The following is a 27473-nucleotide window of genomic DNA, read 5'->3' as shown; positions in this document are numbered from 1 at the left end:
AAAAAAAAAAATATAAATAAATAAAACCAATATATCCAATTAATCCAGATTCAACAAATACCTACAGTAAAACAAGCTTATAAATAAATAAAAAAACTCTAATAGCATGTATCTCTAAAAATACATCTGTACCTTCATGTAATATTGTGATTGAAGTAGATAAAGAATATTGGTTACACTTTATTTTAAGGTGTCCTTGTTCCAGTGTAATTATACATGTAAGTGCTGAGTAACATTAATAAACTTCATGTACTTACTACGTGGTCATGGTAATTATTTGGTTTAAGGTTACTTGCATGTTATTATGCATAATAGTAAGTACATGTAACAAGGACACCTTAAATAAAAGTGTTACCAAAATATTTCCTAAACAATTGCACTTACACAGGCAAAAATTTACAGCCAGATTAACAGCTCAACTGTACATATAAGTTAAAGAAAGACCTGCAACCACAATGCAGCGTTACATCATTACACATTATAACCAGGCTTTTCAAATTTCAGTTTTTAACAATATCACACTTAGGATCAGTTTTTTTATTATTATTATTATTTTATAAACCAATAAAAGCAGTTCTTGTATTTAATATTTAGGCTTATGGGCAAACCAAGTCCTTTTCAAAACATGCCGTGATTAGACAGAAAATACAGACAATCTCATCACTGGAATGAAAGCTATGTTATTTACAGTAGCATTGACAGGGCCCCCAGCCACCCTCCCTCCCTCCCCTCCACCAGAGCTTCTGAACGATATAAATGTGAGAGCTGGTCAGTCGTCCGGCAAGAGATGCTGAGCTACAACATGAGGGCACTGGGACTGATTCTTATAACTCTGCTGCTGCTGACAGCGGGTGAAGGTACAAGTGCACTTAAACAATAGAATATCACCTTGCAACTAGTCTTGATTGGTAGTACTATTCCAAGAAATGTTTGGCTGCTGACGTGCATTTGCTGGTTAAGAGCATTATTTACTACTCACTGACAAAGACAACAGTTGTGACTGCTGGACAAGCATGGAGTGTGTCTTTGCTTATGTTTTTAACTCAGTTTGAACTTTTCCTGAAAGCTGATGACACAGATGTACAGGGCTGGACTTGCGGATACCGAGGGCTGTGCAGGAAGCACTGCTACGCGCAGGAGTACATGATTGGCTACCATGGTTGCCCTCGAAGATACAGGTACTCATATGTTCTTCAGTGAATGTGTTTGCAAAGATTACATTTTATTTTATTGATTTATGGCGAATTGTATACAGATGTGAATTGCGTTATACTGTAAATAGAACAAAAGTATATCTGCAGAAATTCACTTGTTGGACCATAGACTTCAACTGTAAGTCTGTCAACTGACTAGATAGATAGATAGATAGATAGATAGATAGATAGATAGATAGATAGATAGATATGCTGTCAGTTGTGTTTAATTATCCCTGCCTAAGTTACACAAATAAATATTGCCAAAATATTTTTCTCAACTTTACATTTCTCAATATTTTTTATTCTTTTGTAGGTGCTGTGCTTTGCGATTTTAACCTTCATGAAGAAGCTCCTGCTTACCAAGACAGCGTGAAGAACCTCTTTCACCGAAAATTAGAAATGCTTCGCTGATTTACGAATGTTTGCATAATGGTGCGGTCACATCAGCCAAATGTGGCATGCAGGAAGGGCCGTAAATTGTCAATAATGTGGAGATGTATGGAGTCACTTTCAAACCAAGCAGCTTTCTATTGGTCAGCAAGGCACCGTGGTAAATGTGACCGCACCTCAAGAATGATTTATGCTGCAAAATGTCACCTTCTTAAACAATCACCTAAGACCAATATATTCACATTTTGATTGTCAAAAGTGTCCGCCAATATGCACTCAGAATTTATATTGACCCATTGTTAATTATTAGACCGGTTACTGTATGCAGTATATTTGTCTGGTATTTGCTCTTACTGGATTAATGGAGAAAGCAGCTCCACTTTGGTTTCCACAGTATGACCTGCATTGAGTAACAAGAGTTCGCTGACCCACATTTCTCGTAACAGGGCAACGATCCCATCCAATACATAAAGGGCAAATGGAAGTTGGACGTCTTTAAACAGTTCGGTCATGAAGCAGCTGGATTGCTGAATGCTTTGTCTTGTAATTTATGGTGTTTCAATTAAATAAAATACATGTTTTTGAAGGTTTAATAATTTTTTTTCTTCAGAATGTCAGTTATGTGTCCAAATAAAGATGCATTAACTAATTGTTTTGACTGCGTTACAGAACAAAGGTATAATATAATTGATTTATTCTACACGGGGAGGTCGACCTTCCACAGAATTAAAATACATTTATATATTAGTGATTTGTTTTTATCTCACCCCCCACCCTCCTTACAATTCTGCCCCTTTTTTTTTCTATAAACTCATAATTGCAAGTTGTAAAGTCCAGTTCTGAATGAAAAAGTGAGCTCACAATTCTTGTTTTCTTACAGTTGTGAGTTTCTATGTCATAATTCTGACTTTATAATGTGCAATTGTGTTATAAATTGTGAGGGGGGAAGAGTATCAGAATTGTGAGATGTAAACAATTTTGTGATAAAAAGTTGCAATTAATAATAATAATTATTATTATTACTATTATAAGGCTCTTACTAATAGTAGTAATTTTCTATTCAGTGGTGGAAACAGGCTTCCATAGACCAGCTGAAGGGGGGAAAAAGGAATGTGTAAGTTATGTAAATGTGTCAGACTTTGAATCGGTTATAAAATCTAAATATACAATACATTTCCACCTAGTTCAAGTAATTATTACGTTGTATTGTTTGCAGTGTTGTAGAGGAACGTGCGCGTGATCACACTCACAGATCCACTTTATTGAATGGGGCCAAATGGGAGTCAATCCATCTACGTGCATCAGCGTGTTAGAAGCACAATGGAACAAACCCCCACAGATCTGTTTACACAGGCTCTGCCGTCACAATAATGTCTAGGGCACAGACTGACTTTCAAAGGGTACAAGTGTTATAAGGCCTATGAGTCACTGCTGAAAATACAGTTTTTAAAATCTGCTAAAAATCTTATTCACAGTATTGTATTCGGTATTACATATGATCTAACATGCTGTCCTCACAGAGTTGATTTTAAAGTTGCAAAGTTTCTTTTTTTCCAAATTATTATCATTTGAGAGAAAAGCATTGTTGAAAAATATGGATGTGGATAGGGTTCTCTTCATTGCTGAGTGGATGGAGGCAGATCTGAATGTGTGCTTGCGGTCAATTGCAAGAAAGCAGAGTTCACTTCCACCATAATAACCACAGTCTATATTCCACCAGATGCTAATGCAAAGCTTGCTTTGAACAAACTTCACGTGGCCATTAGTAAACAACAGACTGCTCACCCAGAGGCTGCTTTTATTGTTGCGGGTGATTTGAATCACTGCAGTGCTCCCCAAATTCCATCACCATGTTTCCTGCCACACCAGAGGAGACAAAACTTTGGATCACGTTTACACAAACATTGATGGAGCTTACAATCGCAACCCCCCTCCCCAACTTGGACAGTCTGATCACCTTTCTTTGTTTCTCACCCCTAAGCAGGGCCGGCGCTCCACACACGCACATCACGCACTGCGCGTAGGGAACCAAGTGCTCTTGGGGGGACACCAAAAAATCTGGTTGAGTCTTTTATTTTAACGGGGTCCGGGAAAATTGTGAAACTTGGGCTGTTAAAGATGCAGTTTGTTTGAGAAGGAAAGGAAGGCCAATCGTTTGGGTCCTCATCGTCATATTTGAATGACAAATAAAGCTAATTTTCCCCGTACGTTACAGATGTGTCACGTGTGCATATAGCTATTAGTGCAGAACGTTCCCTATTGCAATTTCTTAGCTTCAATACAATGTCTATCTGCCTCAGTCAGAACTTTAGAAAAACCCTGCAACTGAACGTGATGTGATTTTGCCAAATTAGACCGCTTAGATAAAGATTTTTCGTTGTTGTACTATGGCATGCGGTCATTTTCAAGAGGTTCGGCCAAGGACGACATCTGTTGGTGAAACTGCAATTATAAAAAAAAAAAAACACAATCTCAGTGTTTGTATATTTTCATATTCACAGAGTTGTCAAATTATTAGGGCTGGGAAAAGATTAATCTCGATTAATCGCATCCAAAATAAAAGTTTGTGTCTACATGATATATGTGTGTGTACTGTGTATAATTATTTTGTATATATAAATTATATATACAAAATAATTATACAAATTATATAAATTATATATACAAAATAATTATACACAGTACACAAACATATATCATGTAGACAAACTGTTATTTTGGATGTGATTAATCGCGATTAATCTTTTCCCAGCCCTACAATGTACAGAATTTTATGTACAGAATTATTATATTGTGCCTCATCAGACCTCTTTTAAAGGTAAAATAGAGTTTTGAATTTTAATGTTTCAGTGACACAGAGGCCTATATAAAAGACTAATATGTGCAATATTTTTGTATGATGGTTGATGGTTAAATCACAAAATGCATTTCAGTAGAATCCCTGAATATTTTGTCTTGTATTTCTGAATGCAGGGTCAATGCTAAAATACATTCAAGGAGCAACTCAAGGCCAGGAGGAAGAACCATCAACCAGCAGTTGTAGCCAACAACACCAGCCACCAACCAGATCAGACTCTGCAACAGCACCTAGCCCAGATACAGATACAAGTTCTGAATGGTAGTTATTTCTTTGGTTAGTGGGTGGGTGGGTGGCTGGGTGGTTGGTTGGGGAGGAGCATTTGTGTGGCTAGCGCCGGCCCTGCCCCTAAGTATTCACCCCTCATCAACTGTGTGAAGCCATGAGGACCATCAAAGTGTGGCCAACTGGAGCAGACTCTTTACTTCAGGACAGGTTTCAATACTCTGACTGGAGTATGTTTGCTTCTCAGGCTGCCTGTGGCTCTCACACGGACATTGATATCTACACCTCCTCTGTACTGAATTACATCAACACCACCATTGACAGTGTTACAACAGAAAAACATAAAAACATACCCTAATTAGAAGCCATGGATGAACAAGCAGGTGCGACTTCTGCTGAAAGCCCACAACACTGCCTTCAGGTTAGATGAGGCTCGGGCCTACAACAAATCCAGGGCAAACCAGAAAAGGGGCATCAAAAAGGATAAGTACTGCTACAAGCTGAAGTTAGAGGAACACATTTCCAACTCTGACCCCACACGCATGTGGCAGGGCATCCAGATCATCACCAACTACAAGTTCAGAACTCCATTCCAACGGTCACAGACATTCCTTCCTTAACAAGCTAAATGGCTTTTATGCTTGCTTCAACAGCGACAGCAAGGAGACGGCCACCAAAATCACACCCTCAGCAGACCACCAAAACCTCAAACTCACCTCCACAGATGTCCACACTGCATTGAGCAGGATCGACGCAGGTAAAGCTGCTGACCAGGATGGCATTCCTGGTTGTTTGCTTAGGGCATGTGCAGAGCAGCTTGCAGGGGTCTTCACAGATATTTTCGACCTGTCCCTCACCCAAGTAACTGTGCCAGCAAGTCCACATCCATTGTGCCAGTACCGAAACACTCCCCACCAATGTGCTTAAATGACTACCACCCCGTAGCACTCACACTCATCACTATGAAGTGCTTCGAGCGACTGGTCCTAGCACACCTTAAAGACTGCCTCCCACCCACACTGGACCCACACCAATTTGCCTACCATAAAAATAGGAGCACAGATGATGCAGTATGCACAGTTCTGCACTCACACACCTGGACCATAACAACACGTATTGTTTGTTGACTTCAGTTCAGCATTTAACACTGTCATTCCCTCTAAGCTGACCACAAAATTTGGAGACCTGGACATTAACACCTCCTTCTGCAACTGGATTATGGACTTTCTGACTAACAGACCTCAGCATGTTAGGTCAGGCCACACCTGCTCCACTACCATCACACTCAACAGCGGCGTACCACAGGGCTCTGTGCTGAGCCCATTCCTTTAATCCCTTTACACCCATGGCTGCAAGCCTGTGCATGGATCCAACTCCATCATTCATTTTGCAGATGACACCACAGTGAATGGCCTCATGAGAGACAATGATGAGACTGCCGACAGGGATGAGGTACAGCACCTGCCCACATGGTGCGCTGAAAACCACCTGCTCCTTAACAGCAGCAAGACAAAGGAGCTTATTCTGGACTACAGGAATAAGAAAGGAAGCATGCACGACCCCATCCACATTAACGGGATGGTTGTTGAACGTGTCTCCAGCCTCAAGTTCCTGGGAACTACCATCTCGGAGGACCTGTCCTGGACTACTCAGGACACTGAAAAAGAACCAGCTGTCTTCAGCCATCCTGGTAAACTGGTGTGCAATCGAGAGCATCCTGACCAATTGCATCACAGTCTGGTATGGGAACTGCTCAGTTGCTTACTGCAAGGTACTGCAGTAAAAAAAACTGTAAACTTGTTATTACTTGCACTACTGTTTGTTCATCCAGAATACAGAGTAATCCATTTGCACACTGAAATATTTTCTATGCACTTTACTGTCTATTCCACAAGTGTAAATGATGTTCATAGTTTCTGCCTATAGTGTACATACACTTTTACATAATCCATCACAAACACCTTATTCTGAATGTTTATTTATATTATTTATTCTATATGTTTATCTGAAAGCATGTTTGGGTGATGATCGTTGTGTAACTTCAAGCAAATAAAGAAAACATCAAAAAATAAATAACAGTCATCTTTACTGAGCTAACAATTGCACTTTTGTGGCTTAATCTAAAGGTTGAAACCATTTACATGGTGCATTCCTATTTTTATAAGTGTGACTACTATAGCAATAATGTTGTTATGAAATATAAATGTAAAAAAAAGTAACATTAATTGGGAAATTAGTAAAGTTGGTCAAAAGAAGAAGAAAAAGAAATCGGTTCTTAAAATTAAAGATTGACATCTGAACAGATATGTAAAAATGCCTTATCACTTTATTTTTTTTTTTTTACTTTTGTTTGTTTGATAACAGGCACATACAATATGGGTAGCTAAAGCTGAATATCATTAGAAAAAATTCTTCAAGGAATTCAGCATGCCAAATATTTCACAATGTAGAGAAACAGACTGCATCCAGATGTACGGTTCTTTCAAAATAAATTATAGATAATCTACTTGAAAATATTTGTTGACAGAACACAGAAAGAAAACCAGGAAATTCAGCTCCATTCATTCCGGAGTGTGAAAAACAGGTCAAAACTGATCCAATGCTCCAAAAATAGAAACTAAATGGAACATAAAACGATTATCCCTGGTTTAAGCTTAAATGGCCAAACATAAAAGTAACAAAGCAAGATGGGAACAACACAACAGATTGACAGAGTCCCTTTTTTGATTCCCACGGTCCTTCAAAGCCTAAAAAACAAGTATAATTCAGAATAGAAAAAAAAGTGCAGATTGAAAAGATACATTTGATATACATGTGAAGGTGTGTGTATGTATGTATGTATGTGTGGGCATACTATTGTGGAGCACCTCCAAAAGTACTACCAAAGTAAGGAGGGACTTATTTTGCTTTTAAATATAAATATCCTCCCAACACCTAAAAACTTAATGGTAACTGCTCTTTATGAAAAAATACATTTATTACAAAAAATGTCATGCATGTTGTAACAATGTCTTCATTTTTATTAAGAGCATTAAAATGAGACACCAGAATAAACTGAACTTGCATTAAAAAAAAAAAAAAAAAAAACTGGACCATTTCTTTAACAGAAGCAATAGAACACTGTGCTGACCTTATGTAACGTAATAGCTGCGAGCTAAACTCTGATAACACTCACTAAAGCCACCGTTACTGCATGTGCGGAGTCACTGAAGGCCAGTTCTGCCCATTTCTACTAAACGTTACTTTGTCTTCTTGTCTGTGGCCAATGTATCATGAAGCTTTGAAACAGATTTCTCATAGTGGTCCATCACCAGCGTCCCGTTCTCGTCGAAGAATGCCCCGACTGACTTCGTAAACTCTGTCTCCCTGGACTGCTTGGTTTTCCCATCAGTGAAACACATTCTTAAAGTATACTGGTCATCAAACCTATTGGAAACAAGTCAGTTAGTTGCAATCAATTCAGATATTAATTTTTCTGAAGAATGGCACTGCTATACAGTGAACAGGTGTTTCGTACAGTACTGTCATTAAAGATTTATGGTGATGGATTTGTTCTACAACCTACGGGTGTGCAATATTAATCAAAAAGTCTTGAAATTTTTTGGATAATTTTTGGCAGTATTTTGTGCAAGTGTGTTTTATTGCCCTTCCTATGTATTAAGCCTGTCTAAATCCATCAGTAGGTGGCAGCCCAACCCTGTCTTCATGAGCGATTCATTTAATCATTCATTCAAATTTGTCCAAAATAATCGGTTCATTTAGAAACAAAACAAATAATGATCTTTATAAATGGGTCATTAGCTATGTTTCCATCTAAAGTTGTGAAAGTAAATGTAACTAATGCGCAAACTGGAATATCGCATAATACATTTGCGAATAAAACTAGGAGAACCAGTGAATATAATAATTTTCATATGTAATAAATTACTTTACAATAAACAATAACAATGAATGCGGCCATTGCTATTAGAGGTGGATGCTGCTGTTTGGGAAAGCAGTCGTGTAAGACAGTAAATATACAAAAATAGTTTGATGACAAAGTTTCCTCAGGCATTTCAGAACGACCAAAACAACATACAGATGCTGTGAAAGAGATCAGTCCGATAGTCAAGTTAACCTGTCTCATAGTGCAAAGACACATTACTTTTTTTACAATGCACATGGTGGAATTTATTTGGTAAATGTGTTTCCATCGTTAATGCAAATTTTTTCTTATTGGATACAAATTTCATCCTACTCGGTTGTGTGCATAAGTTTATGCGCATCTTGGCATTTCCATCCAGTGTTTTTTTATGCAATAATCCAAAACGCGCATAAAATAGGTGGACGGATTGAATCATTGACTCTGATGATTCGTTAAGAATTAAACGAAGATTCAAGCAAGAAACACAAGTGCTTCTCTGAGAGGCACATCAGTGAAACATAGCAAAAACAGAAAATACTGTATCCAAAATGTAACTCGATATTATTAACTTCTTTATTGATCTGTTGTATTTGTATAAAATCAAGATTACATGAATAAAGTATCAAATTGTGATGTGAAGTAGTGTCTATAAAAGTTGAAGCGCGGAAAGACTGCCATTTAAATGAGAAATCTACACGTTCTGCATGTCTCCAAAGTAAATGGGTGATAGTTTCATTTACTAAACATACATGCCAGTACACATGCTGATGCTCGTGGTGCATTCAGTGTCTGACTTCATGAGACACACACACACAAAAAACTATTGTTATATCATGTACACACAAATATACAAAGGTCTTCACTACAACACTTCAAATACTTAAAAAATTAGGTTAATCTTGAAATGGTGACAAAAATATATCACCGTACAATAGAATGTAATTCTCATTTATAATAATAACTTTAATAGTAGACTTAATTGATTACCTTTTAAAAGGCTGTTACAATTAGGCCGGTCACGATAACTTTTTGTTGTGCAATATGTTGCCCCAGAAATAATTGTGATAACCGATATTATTGTAATTTTAAAGACCGTTTTATGCCACTGAATACAAATTCATAATGTAACAGCATAAAGTGCAAGAAGGCCTACACCCTTCTAAATGACAACAAACGTTTAATTTTTGAGAAGATTTAGATTGTGGAAATTAAGTATCCAAATATTAGATACCTTAAAAACTTTAATAAATACTAAAATATATATAAAAAAAATTGGAACAGACCCGGAAGAGAAGACAATGCTGAATAAAGTTGTAGTTTTTGCTATTTTTGGACCAAAATGTATTTTCGATGCTTCAAAAAATTCTAACGGACCCTCTGATGTCACATGGACTACTTTGATGATATTTTTCCTCACCTTTCTGGACATGGACAGTATACCGTACACACAGCTTCAATGGAGGGACTGAGAGCTCTCGGACTAAATCTAAAATATCTTAAACTGTGTTCTGAAGATGAACAGAGGTCTCACGGGTTTGGAAAAGAAATATAAAATAAATAAAAGGAGAAAACAAAACATGCAAAATTCACCTTTTTAGGCTAGAGGACAGCTGCCAGGTGTGATCCGGGTCCATGCCAGCTGGGTCCTTCTGCATGGCCACGAGGAAGATGTTCTTCTCTTTGTAAGAGGTGTAGAGGGTCAAAATCCCCATCATGATGAAGTATGTGTGGATCTATTAAGGAGAAAAACGACCAATGCCCAGTTTACATTCATTTACACTCAAACCTCTGAATTGTTGATCTCCACTCTGTTGGGAGTTTGCTCGGTGAAGGATATGAAACGACGCAGCAGGCCAGTACAGGCTTGGACTCTGGGAACGGGTGCAGGTAGTCCCAAATTAAAGCTACAATGGCAAAAAGGCAGGAGACCGTGCAAATGACCAGACGTCCATCGACTAAGTTGAAGTTCTCAATGTAGCCGTATTTTTCTATCAGAACCTACGGTTGAAAAAGAAAAGTTATTTTGCACAAAATAATCTACAATTGTAATTATTATTCTACCTTAATTTCATTTATAAACAGGTGCACACCTTTTTAGCTGCATCATCTAGAGAGTTCTTCACCGCTGCACCGTCCCATTTGTCGATCTTCACAGGCTTTTCGTCAATCCTCCACTGAAATCAAGAAATTCATTGAGATTAGCTGATGCACACGATTTTAGCAGATCTCATTGTCAAACAGTTACTTTTAAAACTTTCACATTTGCAAGTAAATTATAGTCATTTGATTTGCCAGTTAATATCAAATGTGATGATATAAAAATACTTTTCTATTACAGTGTCTTCACTGGCTGGACTCCGAAACATATGGTTGCAACTAGTGCAGTATGACTTGAGTTACTAATCAAGTCATCAGCCCAAAGTATCCATCATTGAATGAGTCTGAGCAACTCAAGAAATAACATCTGGCACCAAACATCAGCAAGGCATTACTTTCATTATACGTCAGACTCTAAAAATAAATGGTTTAAGGTCCTTTAGAAACTAAAACCAGTATTATTACTGCCTGGATGTTAGAACATATTAACAACTATTTTAGTTAGAACACATTTGCTACAAGTGACAAAAAATATATATGCACAATGAATAAAATGAAGCCACTTAACGTTATACAAGTTTGGTACCAAACAAGAGCGATGGTCGCATCACATCCGATTAAGAGATGCGAAAGATGTAGCGTATAAACAATAATTAATTGTGTTGTGTTGTGTTATGGGTATGGTTGCACAAATATAATCGTATCTCCAAAAATGTGCAGCCAATAAAGATTTCTTACTTTTTCAAGCAGTCCATTCTTCCCGTTCCTCGCCGCCATCTTTTCTTCCTGTTGGTTTGCTGTGACCTGGGTGAGTGTGATTGGCTAAAATCGCACAAAAACCGACCAATCGAAATCGGTTTGAAACAGAGCGACTTAACGGTAGTGGCTACGACGAGTGGGCGGGTTACAGTGGCTAGGACGAGCTCTCTGATTGGCTAGATACGTTGACGTAATAATTAATTAACACAACGAAAATTTAATTTATGGCTGCAGAGAGATTTATCTCTTGGAATCTCCAGATTATGATATGCTGGCTCAGTCTCTCCATGTTGATAACCACGTTCTCAAAAGTATTGACAAAATATTATTTAATTATAAAAATAGCATACATTATATCAAGAAATGTGTTGTTTGTAATACTTATGGAAATTGTTGTTTCAGTGTTAGATTAATCGCACATTTAATAATACTCTTAAAATTATTTGGGCTAAACACTTTCTCAAAAATCCAACCTCAGTCTGGAACTTTATTCCACAATATATTTTCTCCAAATTTGGTGGTTTTTATTTTTTATTTTTTGTGTTGCTTTGTAATTATAATGTTGAAAAAATAAAAAATAAAATAAAAAATAACATTTTTGGGTCAACTATTTCTTTAAAGTGAGTGTTTAAATTTACCTAAAATCGTCTGATATAGAAGAACACAGTTTTTTTCTTATCTATGCATGTTGTAACAATTTCTTAATTTTTATTAAGTGCATTAAAATGAAACACCAGAATAAACTGAACTTGCATTAAAAAAAAAAAAAAAGCAAAACTGGACCATTTTTTTCTCTGAAGCAATAGAACACTGTGCTGACCTTATGTAACGTAATAGCTGCGAGCTAAACTCTGATAACACTCACTAAAGCCACCGTTACTGCATGTGCGGAGTCACTGAAGGCCAGTTCTGCCCATTTCTACTAAACGTTACTTTGTCTTCTTGTCTGTGGCCAATGTATCATGAAGCTTTGAAACAGATTTCTCATATTGGTCCAGCACCAGCTTCCCGTTCTATAATATATAGAATACTATAATATTTTAATATATTTTCTCCAAATTTGGTGGATTTATTTTTATGTTGCTTTGTAATTATAATGTTGAAAAAATACCAACTAAATTATCTAAATTTCATAAGAAGCTCCTTCTCGCCTGCTCTCTTCTATACAAACATAAATTTTCTCTTCATAAATACTTTATATGGAATAACAGAAATATTCTATATATAAACAGATCACTTTTCTTCCAGCGCTGGTTTGAGGCAGATATTTTGCCTGTAAATCAATTATTTAATGCAAATGGCCTTATATTAAACTATGAGGAATTTCTTAACTGTTTTAACATTCCCATTACCTCTAAAGAATTTACTATTGTATTCAATGCCATACCATCTGGAGTTATTAGACTATTTCAACATATCCCCTACCCCGCTATTTTACCTTCTGCAGACCCTACTGTTACAATGGTGGGGAAATATTGCTTTTTTTAATCCACTTCTTCTAATAGATCAATATGTTTATTATTTCTCAAGGAAAATGTTTCAATTCCAAAAGTCACAGTATATTGGAATACCTTTGTTTTTGATATTGCATGGAAGAAAATTTGGCTGATTCCAAATAGATCCTTAATTACTACTAAGAGAAGTTTCTTTTTTTATTATCCATCACGTATTTCTTAAAGAAAATTTTAAATACATAAATGTAAATCTTCAGGTCATTTAACTCGTTTAACAAGAAGGCTTTAAAAAATGAATTGAAATTTGTAAGTCTTTTTATCTTTTCATTTGATGTAATCTTCTGTGATTAGTTGTACCCCGTCTTGTAGTAGTTTTTTTTTTTTATTATTATTATATTTTTCCTCTTTACTTATACTTTTTGTTTATTTGTTATACATTGTAACTGTTTTTTCTTTGTCTATATAATGTTCTTAATAATAAAAAATAAATAAATAAAAAATACATAGACTGAATAAAAATGGCAGAGAGACTAAATAAATTATGTTCGGAAATAAAAACTGAGAATTATTTTAAGGGCGCACTCTTTAAAATAGCTACGAACCATAAACTAAACGTATTGATTTTCTGCGCCCAACATAAAAGCCTCAATTCTGGACGTTATCACATACAATATTTTATATTTCTAAAACATTTTATATGTCATCACCCCATCTGACATACGCCGCCCACTATAGGACCTAATGACTTATGTCTGTCCGTTTCCAGTCATGATTACAAACTTTTAAAGAAATATCTCACATTTTATTAGTTCATATAAATAACCTTCCTTCTTATCTGCTAAACAGACATTAAACCGGTTGCACTTTTTTTTGGGTCCCAACAGTCACCAATCCCACGCTGATCCAGGGTTTTCAAGATTACTAATTCCTGTAGGGAGTGATTTCATTCAGGTAGATTTAGCATCTTTATTTGCAGATGTATATTTTCCAAGTTATGAAATAAAGGCGAAGACCACTAGACCACATTTAACTTTTGTCTTCCTTTATTAATATTATATTTTTATTATTATTATTTTTATCTTGATTTTCTTCAATGAATCCTTCAAGGTAAACATGACAAAATATGAAAAGAACAATTACTAAATGCATCAAGTAAAAAAAAAGTAAAAAAAAAAAAAAAAAAGTTGATAATACTTTCAGAATAGACTAAATGTCTGTAATAAGGAAGCAAGGCATACTTAAAAACAAAAAGTATATAACCCTCCTGAGCACCTAATAAGATGAGTCAAAACAAAACAAAATATTTAAATATTTAAACAAAACAAAACAATTCTGAATGAATGCTACATAAACTCCTGTCAAGTTATAATCCTCATAGTGTTTTGTTGAGTGAAACAAAAAAAAATCCTGTTTTTTTTTTTTTTTTTAAATGCAATATTTAAAAAGACGACATTACTACAAAGTACTGTTCAAATAAATATAATGTGTGCTTTACATCTCCACAGAGTCCAAACATATGCAACATCCAAATCCAGCAATTCCTTTCAACAGTGGAAGACAATCCAAGTGCTTTGAAAGCCCATCAGAAACAGCTCATATTAACATCTTTGCATCTGTATCAATATAGGCAAGTCATGTTTCCAAAATAGTACAGTAACATTTAAAAAAAATGATAAAAAAAGGAAAGATTCCTTGATTTGCAGAAATCACACGTTGGCACATTACAAAGTATACAGTATAGAAATGTATCTATTTGCAATAAAGATTAAAGATTAAATGTCTGTGCATATGCATGTGGTCTCTCTACTAAACAAAGCTTAATACAATGAACAAAATTATAAATGCAACACTTTTGTTTTTGCCCCCATTTTTCATGAGCTGACGTCAAAGGTCTAAGACTTTTTTTTGTTTGTTTCTCTCAAATATTTTTCACAAATCTGCATTGTGCTGTGTGATAAAACTGCTCTTACGAGGCCGTGTCCACACTGATACGTTTTTGTTTGAAAACACATCTTGTTCTGTCCATTTTAGCCTGTCGTCCACACCAAGATGGCGTTTTTAGTCGAGGAAAACTGAGCTTTTTGAAAACGCTCTCCAAAGTGGATAAATTTGAAAACGTGGTTTTCGCATTGTATCGTGGACTGTGAAAACGGAGGCTATTGAAAACGATGATAAAAGTTTAGTCATCTGATGCACATATTATACAAATAGATATCTGTGTTTATACTGCAATCGTGCACACTATGCACTTTCACACTATTGCTATAGATGTGTTAATTTGTATACTCTTCATATCACAGTCCTGCAAAAGATGAAAGCAAATTTACTCACGATTTCTATTTGCGGCAAAACATGAGGGCAGACATACAACCGTGAGTTTGAGCAACCTGGACACGTCAGTGAATAGTGAATTCTTTTCGTAAACAAAATAAATCAAATTTCCTGGCAGAAAAACTGCATGAAAACGTCTCATGTCTGTTCCATGTGTATAATCTGTAGTGAGCCTTTTTGAGGCTTTACGAATGCGCAGAAAGTGAATTTAACATTTTCTGATGTTCCTCTGTGGATGAGACACTTTTGGAAAATGGTTGAAAATGCTATTGTGGACAGAGAGTGTTTTAAAATGAAAAGGCCATTTTCAAATGTGTTTGGATTAATGCAGACGTATATGGTTGCAGGTTTAGGTTGTCCTTTTATTGTGGCCAGCCTAAGGCACACCTGTGCAATAATCATGCTGTCTAATGAGCATTTTGATATGTCACACCTGTGAGGAGGATGGATTATTTCAGCAAAGGAGAAGTGCTCACTAACACAGATTTAGACAGATTTGTGAACAATATTTGAGAGAAATAGGCCTTTTGTGTACATAGAAAAAGTCTTAGATCTTGGAGTTCAGCTCATGAAAAATGGAGGAAAAACAAAAGTGTTGCGTTTATAATTTTGTTCAATGTAGATATGGTTCTGAAATGAAAGTAGCCCTTAAGATTAGTGTGAACATCAAGTGAAATATGGGTAAACTATAAAAAATTAAATGACAGAAAACTATTGTATTAAAGAAAATTCTCATACTACTTTGGCTGGTTGCCAAATCAAGTTTTTTATTTTTTATTTTATATTGTTGTGGTGTTTCATAATTTGAAAAGTCCAAATGCAGATTACAATTTGAAAAGGGTCAAAACACTTAAATACAGAAAAAAGTTAGGCTTTAAATAATAATAATAAAAGATTTTCTTTAGAAATCTTAATGTCAACACTTACACAATGCTTTTAGCGTTTTAAAATCCCAAACTATTTTATAACTATTTTACTTAATAGCGAAAAACAGTATAGTAATATTATTAACATAGTTAGGCCCCAAAATACTCTACACAAACATGTAAACACAAGCTCTTGATACTCAAGTTTGATTTCCGACAAATAAATGTTTAAATGTTACTTATAAAAAAAAAGTAACAACACCAGTATGTGTGTTAATAGAATTCTCATCACTGCCACAAGGGGTGCTATAACAGGGACAGGCATAAACCGTTATCAACGATCCTCTATGGATTGTCTATGGTGAACTATTTACGATCCGTTTCAGAGAGGCTAACAATAGAAAGCTAGTTTTCAAAGCATAAGATCCCACCCTCCTTGCAAATCACTCTGCAAAGCCACGCCTCCTGCAAACATGAATGCGCACTGGCAGACCAGACGCTAAGCAGTGACACAAAGAGAAACAGCATTGGAGGAGGACTGAATGCAACGGTGACAGATTACCTTATGTCTCATTCAGTGGTGAGATAACATTACAGTACGAAGTGCAGAGGTATGCAAATACATATGTTGACAGGCAGGTAGGACAGCCTATGGTAGCCCTCGGACATTTTATGGTCCAACGCCTTCCACAGATGATACAAATAATATAGAAACCGATATAGATATTTAGACCACTTAACTTAGTGATTGTTCAGTAATGTGAAGAGATTTTCAACCAACATAAAACATTTTTGAACTAAACTACCTACCCTGCCTTAAACTGCCAATACGCTCATAGCTAGCTAGCTAAAAAAATAATACAACATGGTTAATGGCACAAACATTTGAAGGCAATTATATCACTGCCTTGAGTACTGAGGTTTGTTTCCACCAAAGTACAACAAGAACAAAGTAAAGAGGTTACATACAACAATTGCAATTTGTTGAACAAGCATTTGCGTCTATGTACTTGTGTAGAGTAGTTTTCTGACCCAAGGCTGCAATTTTTTACTGTTTTCTACCTAAATTGTAAAAAACAAATCAACAACAATAACAATAACAATAATATATAAAAGCCAAAGGAAAAGGATTATGCTACAATTTTTGTACAAAACACCTGTTTCAACAAATGTTCTATGATAATTTCTTGAAGAGCGATTGTGATGATCACAATAAGATTGTAAGGAGTACTGTCATCTCTGGCTTGAAGTACTAAAAATCTTTTTAGAGTTTTTATAAATAGTTATGTACGTTTTTCTTCTCCCAAACAGCATACACCTAATTTCCTCTCTTTTTGAGTAGTAGAAGCCAGTTAAACAGTACGAGAGCTTGAAACAAAACATTGCAGCTTAAAATCTAGATCAGTGATCCTCAAATCTGGCTGACAAGATCCACTTTCCTGCAGAGTTTAGCTCTAACCTTAATCAAACACACCTGAGGTTGCTAATAAGTGTCTTCAGGGTCAATAGAAAAATCACAGGTAGGTTTGTTTGATTATGGTTGGAGCTATACTCTGCAGGAAAGTGGATCTCGTGAGCCAGATTTAAGGATCACTGATCTAGATCCTCATATTTGGGAAAGTTCCTGAGAGTCCACACTTGTCTTACCACAATTCTGCTGCAAGCAAAGCACTTGCTTGCTCTAGGTCATGGGCGCCCAAACTTGTTCCTGAAGATCTACCTGCAGAGTTCAGATCAACACACCAGGCTGTAATTACTAAATGCTCAAGATCTTAATTAGCTGGCTCTGTTGTATTTGATCAGGGTTGGAGCTAAACTTTGCAAGATCTCCAGGAACAGGATTGGCACCTCTGCTCTTGGTGGACTCGATTAACGCAAGTTGCTTTGGATAAAAAGTCAAAAAAGCAAAAAACCTTATCTTGCAATACTTATCCAGATGTTAGAACGCCTCTGTAGTGCCTCAAGAAAGAAAACGTTTGTGACGGTGACAAATCATTTCAATAAAACACTACCATAACTGGAGGATGCTTTAACAGCTGTAGCTAAAGTGCTCATTTTATTTGGAGATTCTTCCTGATCTGCGTGTACTGTGTCCTACCATCCCATCTTTTGTAGCCCAGGACCGGAGTTCGTAATTGTTACGACTTGTTTTGTGCCTGTCTACTTTTTTGAATTCTCTGTCAAACTTTCTTTGTAGCTTTAGTGCCAGTTCTCTGTCCTCCTTTTCCTGATTTATTTGCTGGACAATCAGATCATCAAACCTGTCACAGACATCTGTCCGGGATATTTTTGTCTGTAGGGTCTCTTCCAAATGTTTGGTTTTGTGGCTTCTCTTTTTGCTCCTTCTTGAGGTAGGTCTGTTAACACAGCTCCTTGTGGTAGGCTCATTTATGAAGTTCTCTGGGTCTACAGTACCCTGATTACAGTGTCCAATGTGTTTATCAAGCAACGGTTCACAAATTTCTGTGGGTTTACAGAGTGCTTCACATTTGCTTCGCCCTTTTGCGGATGAAGTATCTGCAACGGATTGAGTTATCGACCTGATGGGAGCGCTAGCTGGCTGTGTACCTTCCTCTTTGTTAACCTGATCAAATACAAGCCGTCGTTTATTACAGACTATAGGTTTATCCTTCCGATCCTTAGCACTTGATACAGAAATGCACTGATGATCTTGCAAGCTGTCCTTGGCTACATCACAGCTGCAGAGTTGGCTGTCCCATTCTTCAACCGGACTCAGTTTAAGGCTAAGATCCTCTGCGATCGGACTTGTGACTGTACCTTTTGAGTTCACCTTGATGAACTGACGATCAACTTCAATCTGCTTCCACTTCTGCAAGATGGTTGGGCTGGCCTCGTAGCTTGTGGACTTCTGCAGAGTGCGTGTCAAGTTCCTAGGGGTTGACTTCACAATCGTTGGTTCCAAAAGTCGCCCATCGGGCATCCTTTTGGGTGGAGTGCACGGTGAGCAGACAATAGGCTTGAAATGGTTGAGTTCTTCCGATATGCTGTCATTGCTCTCGGGGCTAATAGACCTCTCTGGTTTGGTATGAAGCGTGAGGGAAGCGGATGAGGTGTGGATGCCCCGCCAGTGGTGTCTCTTATCTAAGGTCAGTACTGGTGCTGAGAAAGAGCGACTGTTCTCCGAGGACAGAAGGATTCCAGCGTTGTAACTATGTGCGATGCTAGCCTAGAGCAGGGAAAGAGATGCAGAGTTGTATCACTGACAATAAAAATTCACTGGACAATTTGTCTATTGTCAAGCTTGCCACAACACATGCTCTTTCTTACTATAGGGGTGTCCATTCATGCTCCTGAAGGGCCAACATCCTGCAGAGTAGGGCTCTGCAGAATGCATGCTTCTAGAGGACACATAAGTCTGAAATAATTAAAGTAAAGGGTTGCAGAGCATGTGCTGGTTTTGTAGGCAAACATGCCTTGATCATATCAAAAAGTTTAACATCTGTAAAAATTGTAGCAAACTCATTTTTATATGGTAAAATGTAATCTTTCTGATTGTTTCGAGTTTTTGCACAGACCATCTCAAAGAATCTGAGTTGCTTATAACATTCATCTAGGAACAATATTCAATTCAAGTTTTGTGTAGCGCTTTTTACGATACAAATCACTGCAGAGCAACTTTACAGAAAATTAAGTTTCTACAATATTTAGTAGTAGCTTATCAGTGGTGACTGTCAGTTTGTACAAATAACAGAAATGAACACAAAAATCAATTAAAGATGTAATCAAACAGAGGATAAACAATTTATAACAATTATTATGAGCATGTGCATCATTCTATCAGATTTATAAGGTAAATAATTGATGAACACACCCCAACACAGGAGAATACATAATCTTTTCAATTGTGCAAACTGTTCATGCACAAGATCAAAATAAAAATTTTAAACCTTGCGCTGAGTTGATGTCCACATGTTCTTGTTCAAGAAATGACAGTGGCTGTTAGGCTTGGGCGGTAATACGGTAATATGGTATACCGCGGGATCTAAAAATAGCAACGGTATCAGTTCCAATACCGTCATACCGTTAATAATAATAATTTTTAAAAAAAACAGTGCAGTTATATAGGAGACAAGGATTAAATATAATTTAATTAATGCCTAAAAATGTGTATGCGTGGTTGTCATCGCGTGACAACGAGACGAGGAGAAAGAGAGAGGAGGGGAAAAGATGGCGAGTTGCGCAGTGACCTGGTTTCAAAAAAAAGAACATAAATTCTGCAGTTTGCCAGTATTTCGGGTTTCGACCGAACGAGAAGGGAGAGGTGGTAAATAAGGACGAGGCTATTTGCAAATTGTGCCCTCACAAAAAAAGATGACTCTGGGAATATGCTGCAAAAAAAAAAAAAAAAAAAGCCGATGCAATGGCAGGTCCTGTACAACGTAGAGGACCGAATCGGAGCTGAAATAACAGCCTACTGTTTAGAGCCAGTTTAGTCAAGGAGACGAGGACCCACTTCATTTATGGAAAAATGCTGACTAGTTTTTTCCCCAGATGTCGCGATTTGCACGAAAGTACCTTTGCGTCTGTGCCACAAGCACACCATCGAAGCAGGTTTTCAGCACCGCAGACAAAGTTGTCGGTCCACAACGTGCCCTAGCGAAAAATCTCGACTAGATTGTATGCCACCTGCCATTCGTTCCTATTGGCACTGATTATTTTTTATTTATTTAATGGATTCGGGTATTTTTATTTGGTTTTTATTAAAAAACTATTTTGGAAAGAAGACTGGAAAGAAGTTGTTTTTATTTAAACATTGCTTTTCAATAATTTTTTTATTTTATATATATATATATATATATATATTTAAATTCAACTCTGGTTGAGTGTTGTGGGTCTATTCGCTCTTTTTTATAAGCTGCTCTTTGTTATTAAAAGTTGTTCGTGCAGTGTGATTTTTTATGGATGGGCGTTTTTCCGCAAATATCACATTCGAATAATTTTGAGCTCACAAAAAACGAATATTCGAATATTCGTTTATTTAAATTAAGTTTAATGAGACAGACGTTATTTTTCAGCAACATTTATTGTTTCTGTCATTTTGGAACAAGCTTACACACAATAAGCTTGAACATTACACATCCTGTTTTGTAGCTGAAAAACTTTAACAACGCAAACAAACAAAAGTAGCCTACAGATTAAAAGCAAAAAAAAAAAAAAAAAAGCGTAAAGCAGCCTGCAGCAATTATGCCATTGTACAAAATGTAGCTTACACTTAACTTTTAAACTGTCTGCAAATCTTTTTTGCTTTTTTTTTCTATTGTTTTACATGTTCTTGTTAAGAAACACGGGCATGTAAACATGATCGGGGGAAAGTCGGCTCCTTAGTCTGTTAAAAATAAGGCCGGCCGCGGAGAAAACGCGCTCTGACGGCACAGACGTTGGCGGAACTCACAAATAACGGTGTGCTAAGCTAAGTTTTGTTGAATCGCTTCGTGTTTTCGTTTCACCACTGAATGGGATCCTCATCTGGTGGAATACATGGCTCCAGCAAGAACTGTTCCCACTCGTCTCGGCTGGATTCTCTGTAATCATCGCTGAAGAACTGGAGAAGAAGATCTTTTCCGACGAGTGGGCATTTCATCCTCTTCATCGTTGGTGACGCACCCCTCGCATCAAGGAAAATGTTCTGATAATGTTCCAAAAAGTTTTTTTTTTCTTACTTCTCTCATCGAGAAACCTGACATCTTTGGGCCGAGGGTCTAGGGCAGATGCGAGAAGAGGAGTTTTCACTGCATTCTCCAAGTTAGCGGTGTTAATTCGTTGCTTGAGAGACGCCGGAACAATTTTATTGTGGACTTTTCCTTTTTTCTTTTCTTTGTGGCAAGCAAAAATATGTTGAAATTCGAATATCATTTTTATTTATCGAATAATTAGAGCCGAACGAATATTATAATAATAATATCTGTGCACACCCCAAGTGATTTTATTGATTTGTGTGCGCATCTCTGCTCAAAAACTGTTCTGTATGTTTATGTTAATTTAATTATGTTTGACTATTGCTATTTGTTGCTAATAAAAGTTGTTAATATTGTTGTGCATGTCATTTTGTTATTGTTTCAGTATTAGTGTTTGGTATTCAGTTTCTGAATGGCTTAGGCACAAGCCAACAGTTTGGTGATGCTGTCTAAGCCTTACGTCAATTATTACGTTAATTATTCACGGTAATACCATATACCGAGGTAAAATAGGGAGGAGGTTTGACGGTATCAAAATTTGGATACCGCCCAAGCCTAGTGGCTGTAGTATTTCTATCATAAAGAAGTCTAATTTTCTATCATTTTTTGAACTAGTCCTAGGTTTTTTGCTCAATTTTGAAAACAAAACTACTGCAGTACAATTCTTTGTGAAATGATGATGTCGTCACCCAACTTCTCGACTTGAATCAAACACTGCTATGTCACGTAACAGCAACAACAACAACAATGGTGGACTACACAAAAGGTTTATGCACATGCTCTAGTCTATGAATTCTTCCCCATTTTTAGTGTATCTCTGTGGCAGAATTACAGCACCACAGACTGGTCTGGCATGTATACGTGTACATGTATACATGTATTTCATGTGTATGCAGATATTTCTTAAGATGATGCCGTGTTTATGGAATTTTTCTTTACATCGAGGTAAAAAAGATTGGATAGGGAAAGCTCTAGCTTTGTGTGGATGTGGCCCAATTTACCCATAAGCCTTTAAAGTCTAAACGGAAATTCAAAACTTCACAAAATTAGGTGAGCACATACAATATATTATTTTATTCAAATTACTAACGACTCGTCTAGACTATACAGTGTTGATTCTTCATTTTGGGAGACAGTAACTTTATTTATTGTGTACTTTCAGCGCTACAACTTTTGCAGATAATTTCATTCACATACAGCACAATACACAGTGCATGAAAGGCAATATTGGAAATGGCATAATAGGGGCCCTTTAAAAATATGCTCTCGATCTAGTGTACCCAAAAGCCTGTAAATCCTAAAATACAACTCAAAACTTCACAAAACCAAGTCAGTTCCTGTGCATTTTATGATTCTAAACAAGTATGCAACATTTAACGGATATTGAATAACAATTGGCACAATAAAGTGATAAAGCTTAAAAAGACACTATATTTATTTGGGAAGTTCCCTAAAATTGCAATTATAGCCAAGAGATGGCAGCAGAGGGCCAATAATGGGCTCATTCAACTCGCTAATACAGTACTTTTGGGTTTGCATTTAGACATTATAAAAACAATATTATAACATTTAAAATCACATTTACTCAAATTTTACCACTTTATTTATACAGAAATAATCAGTTTTTACAAGTATGCCAGATTATGATTTCAGTGAAACCTGAAAATTATGAACTGTACTAAATGTTGCAGATAAATAACGTATTTTTCGGACTATAAGTCGCACCTAAGTATAAGTCGCATCAGTCCAAAAATACATCATGACGAGTAAAAAAACATATATAAGTCGCATTTATTTAGAACCAAGTACCAAGAGAAAACATTACCGTCTCCAACCACGAGAGGGCGCTCTGTGCTGCTCAGTGTAGGCTACAGGAGCACTCAGCAGCATAGAGCGCCCTCTCGCGGCTGGAGACGGTAATGTTTTCTCTTAGTTCACATCTCTTGGTTCATTTCTCTCGGTTCATGTCAAATTAATTTTGATAAATAAGTCGCACCTGACTATAAGTCGCAGGACCAGCCAAACTATGAAAAAAAGTGCGACTTATAGTCCGGAAAATACATTATGTTCAATTCAATTCAATTCAAGTTTAGTTGTATAGCGCTTTTTACAAAATAAATCGTTACAAAGCAACTTTACAGAAAATTATGTTTATACAATATTTAGTAGTAGCTAGTAGTTTTTGCACATTTGACAGGATTTTAGAAAAAATAAAATCATTATGTCTTCTAAATAATTTGACTTACAACAACATACTCAGCAATTAAAGTTGAGAGCCAGTTACATTTCTCGGAACAACAGGACTGGTGTTTTATCCAACAACTCACCCTAAACAACCAATTAGTCTGAAGATTATTTCACATACTCATTCAGCCAAGAAGTGAAATCTTATACCTTGTCAGGACCGGCATGATGTGCGTGAACTCTATTTTTTCCTCTTCCATCCTCAGAATCTGTACAGCTCCTGCTCCTCTGGACAGCACTGCTATTAAGACAACTGTAATACAGCACAATGATAGAATGGATTTATATCTTTTTTTAACATCTTACAATCAGAAAACTATTTATTGAGGGATGAATAAAAATTAAACAGTGACGTAAAAAATTACTAATCTTCTAAAAGCGACTAATCATCTGACATTTGGCATCAGCTAATATTAATTAGCTGATTAATTATATTAATTAGGGGTATTAATAGTTTTGCTCGTTGGCAGATACAGATCAATAAATGTATTACATTTTAAAATACATTTTTGGTCTGAATATTATTTAGGGTTGCATGATACATAGCATGCAATATTTAATGCGCATCTTGTCAGTAAAGCCGGTTCTGTAATCAGCGGTAAATCTCCATCACCTGCACGCTTTCACATAGAGCAATATAACTACTCAGAGCCTTTGTTCACTGACAAGCTGCGCAAAAACACGATCATATTTTGCGCATGTTTTGTGCAGCTTATCAGTGAACAATGGCTCTGTGTAGTTAATGCTGCTCCATATGAAAGCCGCAGGTGATGAGGATTAACCACTGATTACAGAACCGGCTTTACTGACAAGATGCACATTAAATATCGCATGCGATTTATCATGCAACCCTAATATTGTTACATATTTGTTTAAAAAGTGTGTGGCTGCAATCTAGACAAAAGGAATCTCTGAATAACTTCTAACAAAGTATAATATTTATTTGCTTGACACATAATTTCTATACCTCTATTTGCGATTTCATAGTTTTTATGAATGTTGTCCTAAAATGTCATAATAAAGAATGAAGAGGTGTGTTTTTTGCATAAGTGCAATACCTTCTATTGAAAGCAGTTTTTCGCACAAATGCTGAAACATGTCGGGTCCTCTTTCCCACCGGCTCTTCATTCTCAGAGTCTGACACTCCACAGAACTGAAACATGGAAAGATCATACGTAATTGAGCAGGAACTAAACAGTTAATGAAATAAATATCCCAAATTATGAATGAACTGTTCATGTTTAGACCCAAGTAGGTAAAAACAATATTTAAAAAAAATAAAAGTTTTAAACATACAGGATATTGACAGTGTTTTAGCATCCCACAGTCTTCTTTTCTGTGGATTTTTTTCTTTCGCTCTTCAGTTTCTTCACTGCCTCCACCCTGAAGAAATAACACAGTTCTTTATATATGTACAGTATAAAGGTGAACATATAATAAAACAAGCTTATTAGAAACCAGAAGTGCTTTGCATTTTACCAAAATACCAAATTAAGTGCAGGCTATTATTTACTGGCCATACAAAAGACATTTGTGGATGTTTCCACTTTGTTGGAACAATAGTTCAGTCGTTTTATTAATAGTTAACACCACAGTATCCTAGATATCCAAAAACACTGTAAAACTATGCAAGTTATATGTCTGAGATATATAATGCAATAAAACCGCAATCAAGAGCATACTCACTTTAGTGTGTCATACCCCTCTGACTTACCTTCATCTTTTGTTTCTCGTACTCTTGACGCATTTCTCCAGACTTATGAATTGGTACAGGTGCACGGAAAATTTCTAAAAGATGAAAACATAAATATATTAGCAGAAAATGGCTAACTTGCTCACTAAAGTGACCAGACCATAATAAACATGAATCTCAGTTGTGTCACTGACTCCACCCACTGGACACACACATGCCTGGACAAATACCAATGGAGTTTACAAACAACCAGGATAAGTTACTATAACAGAAATAATACTGACTGTCTTGTAAGACTTCAAAAATAGCAAGTCAAAGATGGATAAGAAACATACATAAAATAATAGTCAAATAAGCTATATATAAACACATGATATTATGAAATATAAATACATGACATAAAATATCAACAAAATAAGCCATTCAAATTGTACTCGGTACAACAGTATTCAAGACGTGTTTTGTTGAAGTTGAAAACGTAAACTGGGCGTTTATACACAGACCAAACCAAAGTAAATTATATATATATATATATATATATATATATATATATATATATATATATATATATATATATATATATATATATTAAAAAATATTGGTAAAAGGGTCGACTGAACTGAATTCACTGAAGCTGGGAAACTGTCATACTGCGATTTTTCGAAGCGTAAATGATTATTTCAAACTCATGATTATGTAATATTTGAAGTCCTCCGCACCTCCGTCCGCGGTCTCTCGGTCTCTCTGCTCCAGCCTGCGCCTGCATCTCTCCGGGTGACTGAGCCGGACCAGCTCCCAGAGCTCGGTGTTGATCAGGCTCTTCTCCCGGGACTGTTTACGGGCCCAGCTGGACACTCGCAGCCGGCACAGAGGACAGCACAGACTGATTAACTTCACCGTCCGCTGGAAGCAATGCAGGCACACCGAGTGTCCGCATGGCATCGTTACCGGCTCCAGGAGAATCTCGGAGCACACCGGACACCGGGACTCCTCCAAACTCAGTGGAGCAGCGAGAGTGCCAGGCCTGCTTTTACCTCTTTGCCCCAGTCCAGCGGATTTGGCGGACCCCACCGCCGCCATCTTCATTGGTATGTGCCTGCGTCTGGGTTTGAAAACAAGCCCCGCCCAGCCATGGCGTCACATACAGCGGTGGTAGAACGACCAGTTCTCACACAAATTTTGCAATACCTAAATACAATATTGGGGCTGAAAAATAAGAAAACTGCAAAATGCGTTTCAATCTGTAAACATTTTCAAATCTTTGTTTAACTTTTCAATTTGTCACTAACTATCTATATGTATGTTTATGTCTGTTTATTTGCTTTACTTTTTGTACCGCTGACTGCAGTTTTTGACTAAAAAAAAAAAAAAGTTCTCATTTACAGAAAACATTTAATGCTCTGAAGGCATATATATATATATATATATATATATATATATATATATATATATATATATATATATACACACACACACACACACACACACACACACACACACACACACACACACACACACACACAATATTATGTAGTTTTAATTTTTCCTCTGGAAGATAATGTTAACATGATAATATGTTATACCTCGTGTTCTTGTGTCATTGATTAATAAAGCACTTTAAAAAGAATCTAAATTACAATAACTGCTTCCTTTATTATTATAATTATTAATTTATTTTATACAGTGGTCATAAATCATGCTCTTAAAAATGTAATTAACTATTACATTTGGTGGTGGTGTTTTTTGTTTTTTGTTTTAATA

General features: G+C 36.4%; 2 protein-coding genes and 1 long non-coding RNA gene across 3 annotated transcripts; 1 reads left to right on the top strand and 2 right to left on the bottom strand.

Moving 5' to 3' along the window:
- The first annotated feature begins 795 nt into the window (after positions 1-795).
- On the top strand, positions 796-1523 carry LOC128028749 (uncharacterized). The gene is made up of 3 exons (XR_008187249.1): positions 796-857; positions 1048-1178; positions 1510-1523. It is a non-coding gene; the product is annotated as an uncharacterized LOC128028749 (long non-coding RNA).
- A 5451-nt stretch (positions 1524-6974) lies between these two features.
- Positions 6975-11544, bottom strand: LOC128028733 (signal peptidase complex subunit 2). The gene is made up of 5 exons (XM_052616061.1): positions 11408-11544; positions 10663-10746; positions 10411-10570; positions 10163-10298; positions 6975-8094 (listed from the first exon to the last, which is right to left on the bottom strand). Exons 1-5 carry the CDS (start codon positions 11444-11446, stop codon positions 7908-7910), a joined length of 606 nt encoding a protein of 201 aa, XP_052472021.1. The 5' UTR covers positions 11447-11544; the 3' UTR covers positions 6975-7907.
- Positions 11545-14345: 2801 nt separating this feature from the next.
- On the bottom strand, positions 14346-26837 carry LOC128028698 (E3 ubiquitin-protein ligase RNF169). Its single transcript, XM_052615992.1, has 6 exons — positions 26432-26837; positions 25734-25807; positions 25316-25402; positions 25078-25172; positions 24170-24272; positions 14346-19266 (listed from the first exon to the last, which is right to left on the bottom strand). The coding sequence occupies exons 1-6, from the start codon at positions 26796-26798 to the stop codon at positions 18136-18138; spliced, it is 1857 nt and encodes a 618-aa protein (XP_052471952.1). The 5' UTR covers positions 26799-26837; the 3' UTR covers positions 14346-18135.
- Positions 26838-27473: the final 636 nt, after the last annotated feature.

The sequence above is a fragment of the Carassius gibelio genome, chromosome A15, assembly GCF_023724105.1.
Source record: "Carassius gibelio isolate Cgi1373 ecotype wild population from Czech Republic chromosome A15, carGib1.2-hapl.c, whole genome shotgun sequence".
In the NCBI taxonomy this organism is placed as follows: Eukaryota; Metazoa; Chordata; class Actinopteri; order Cypriniformes; family Cyprinidae; genus Carassius; species Carassius gibelio.
This window is presented reverse-complemented; position numbering and strand designations above follow the sequence as displayed.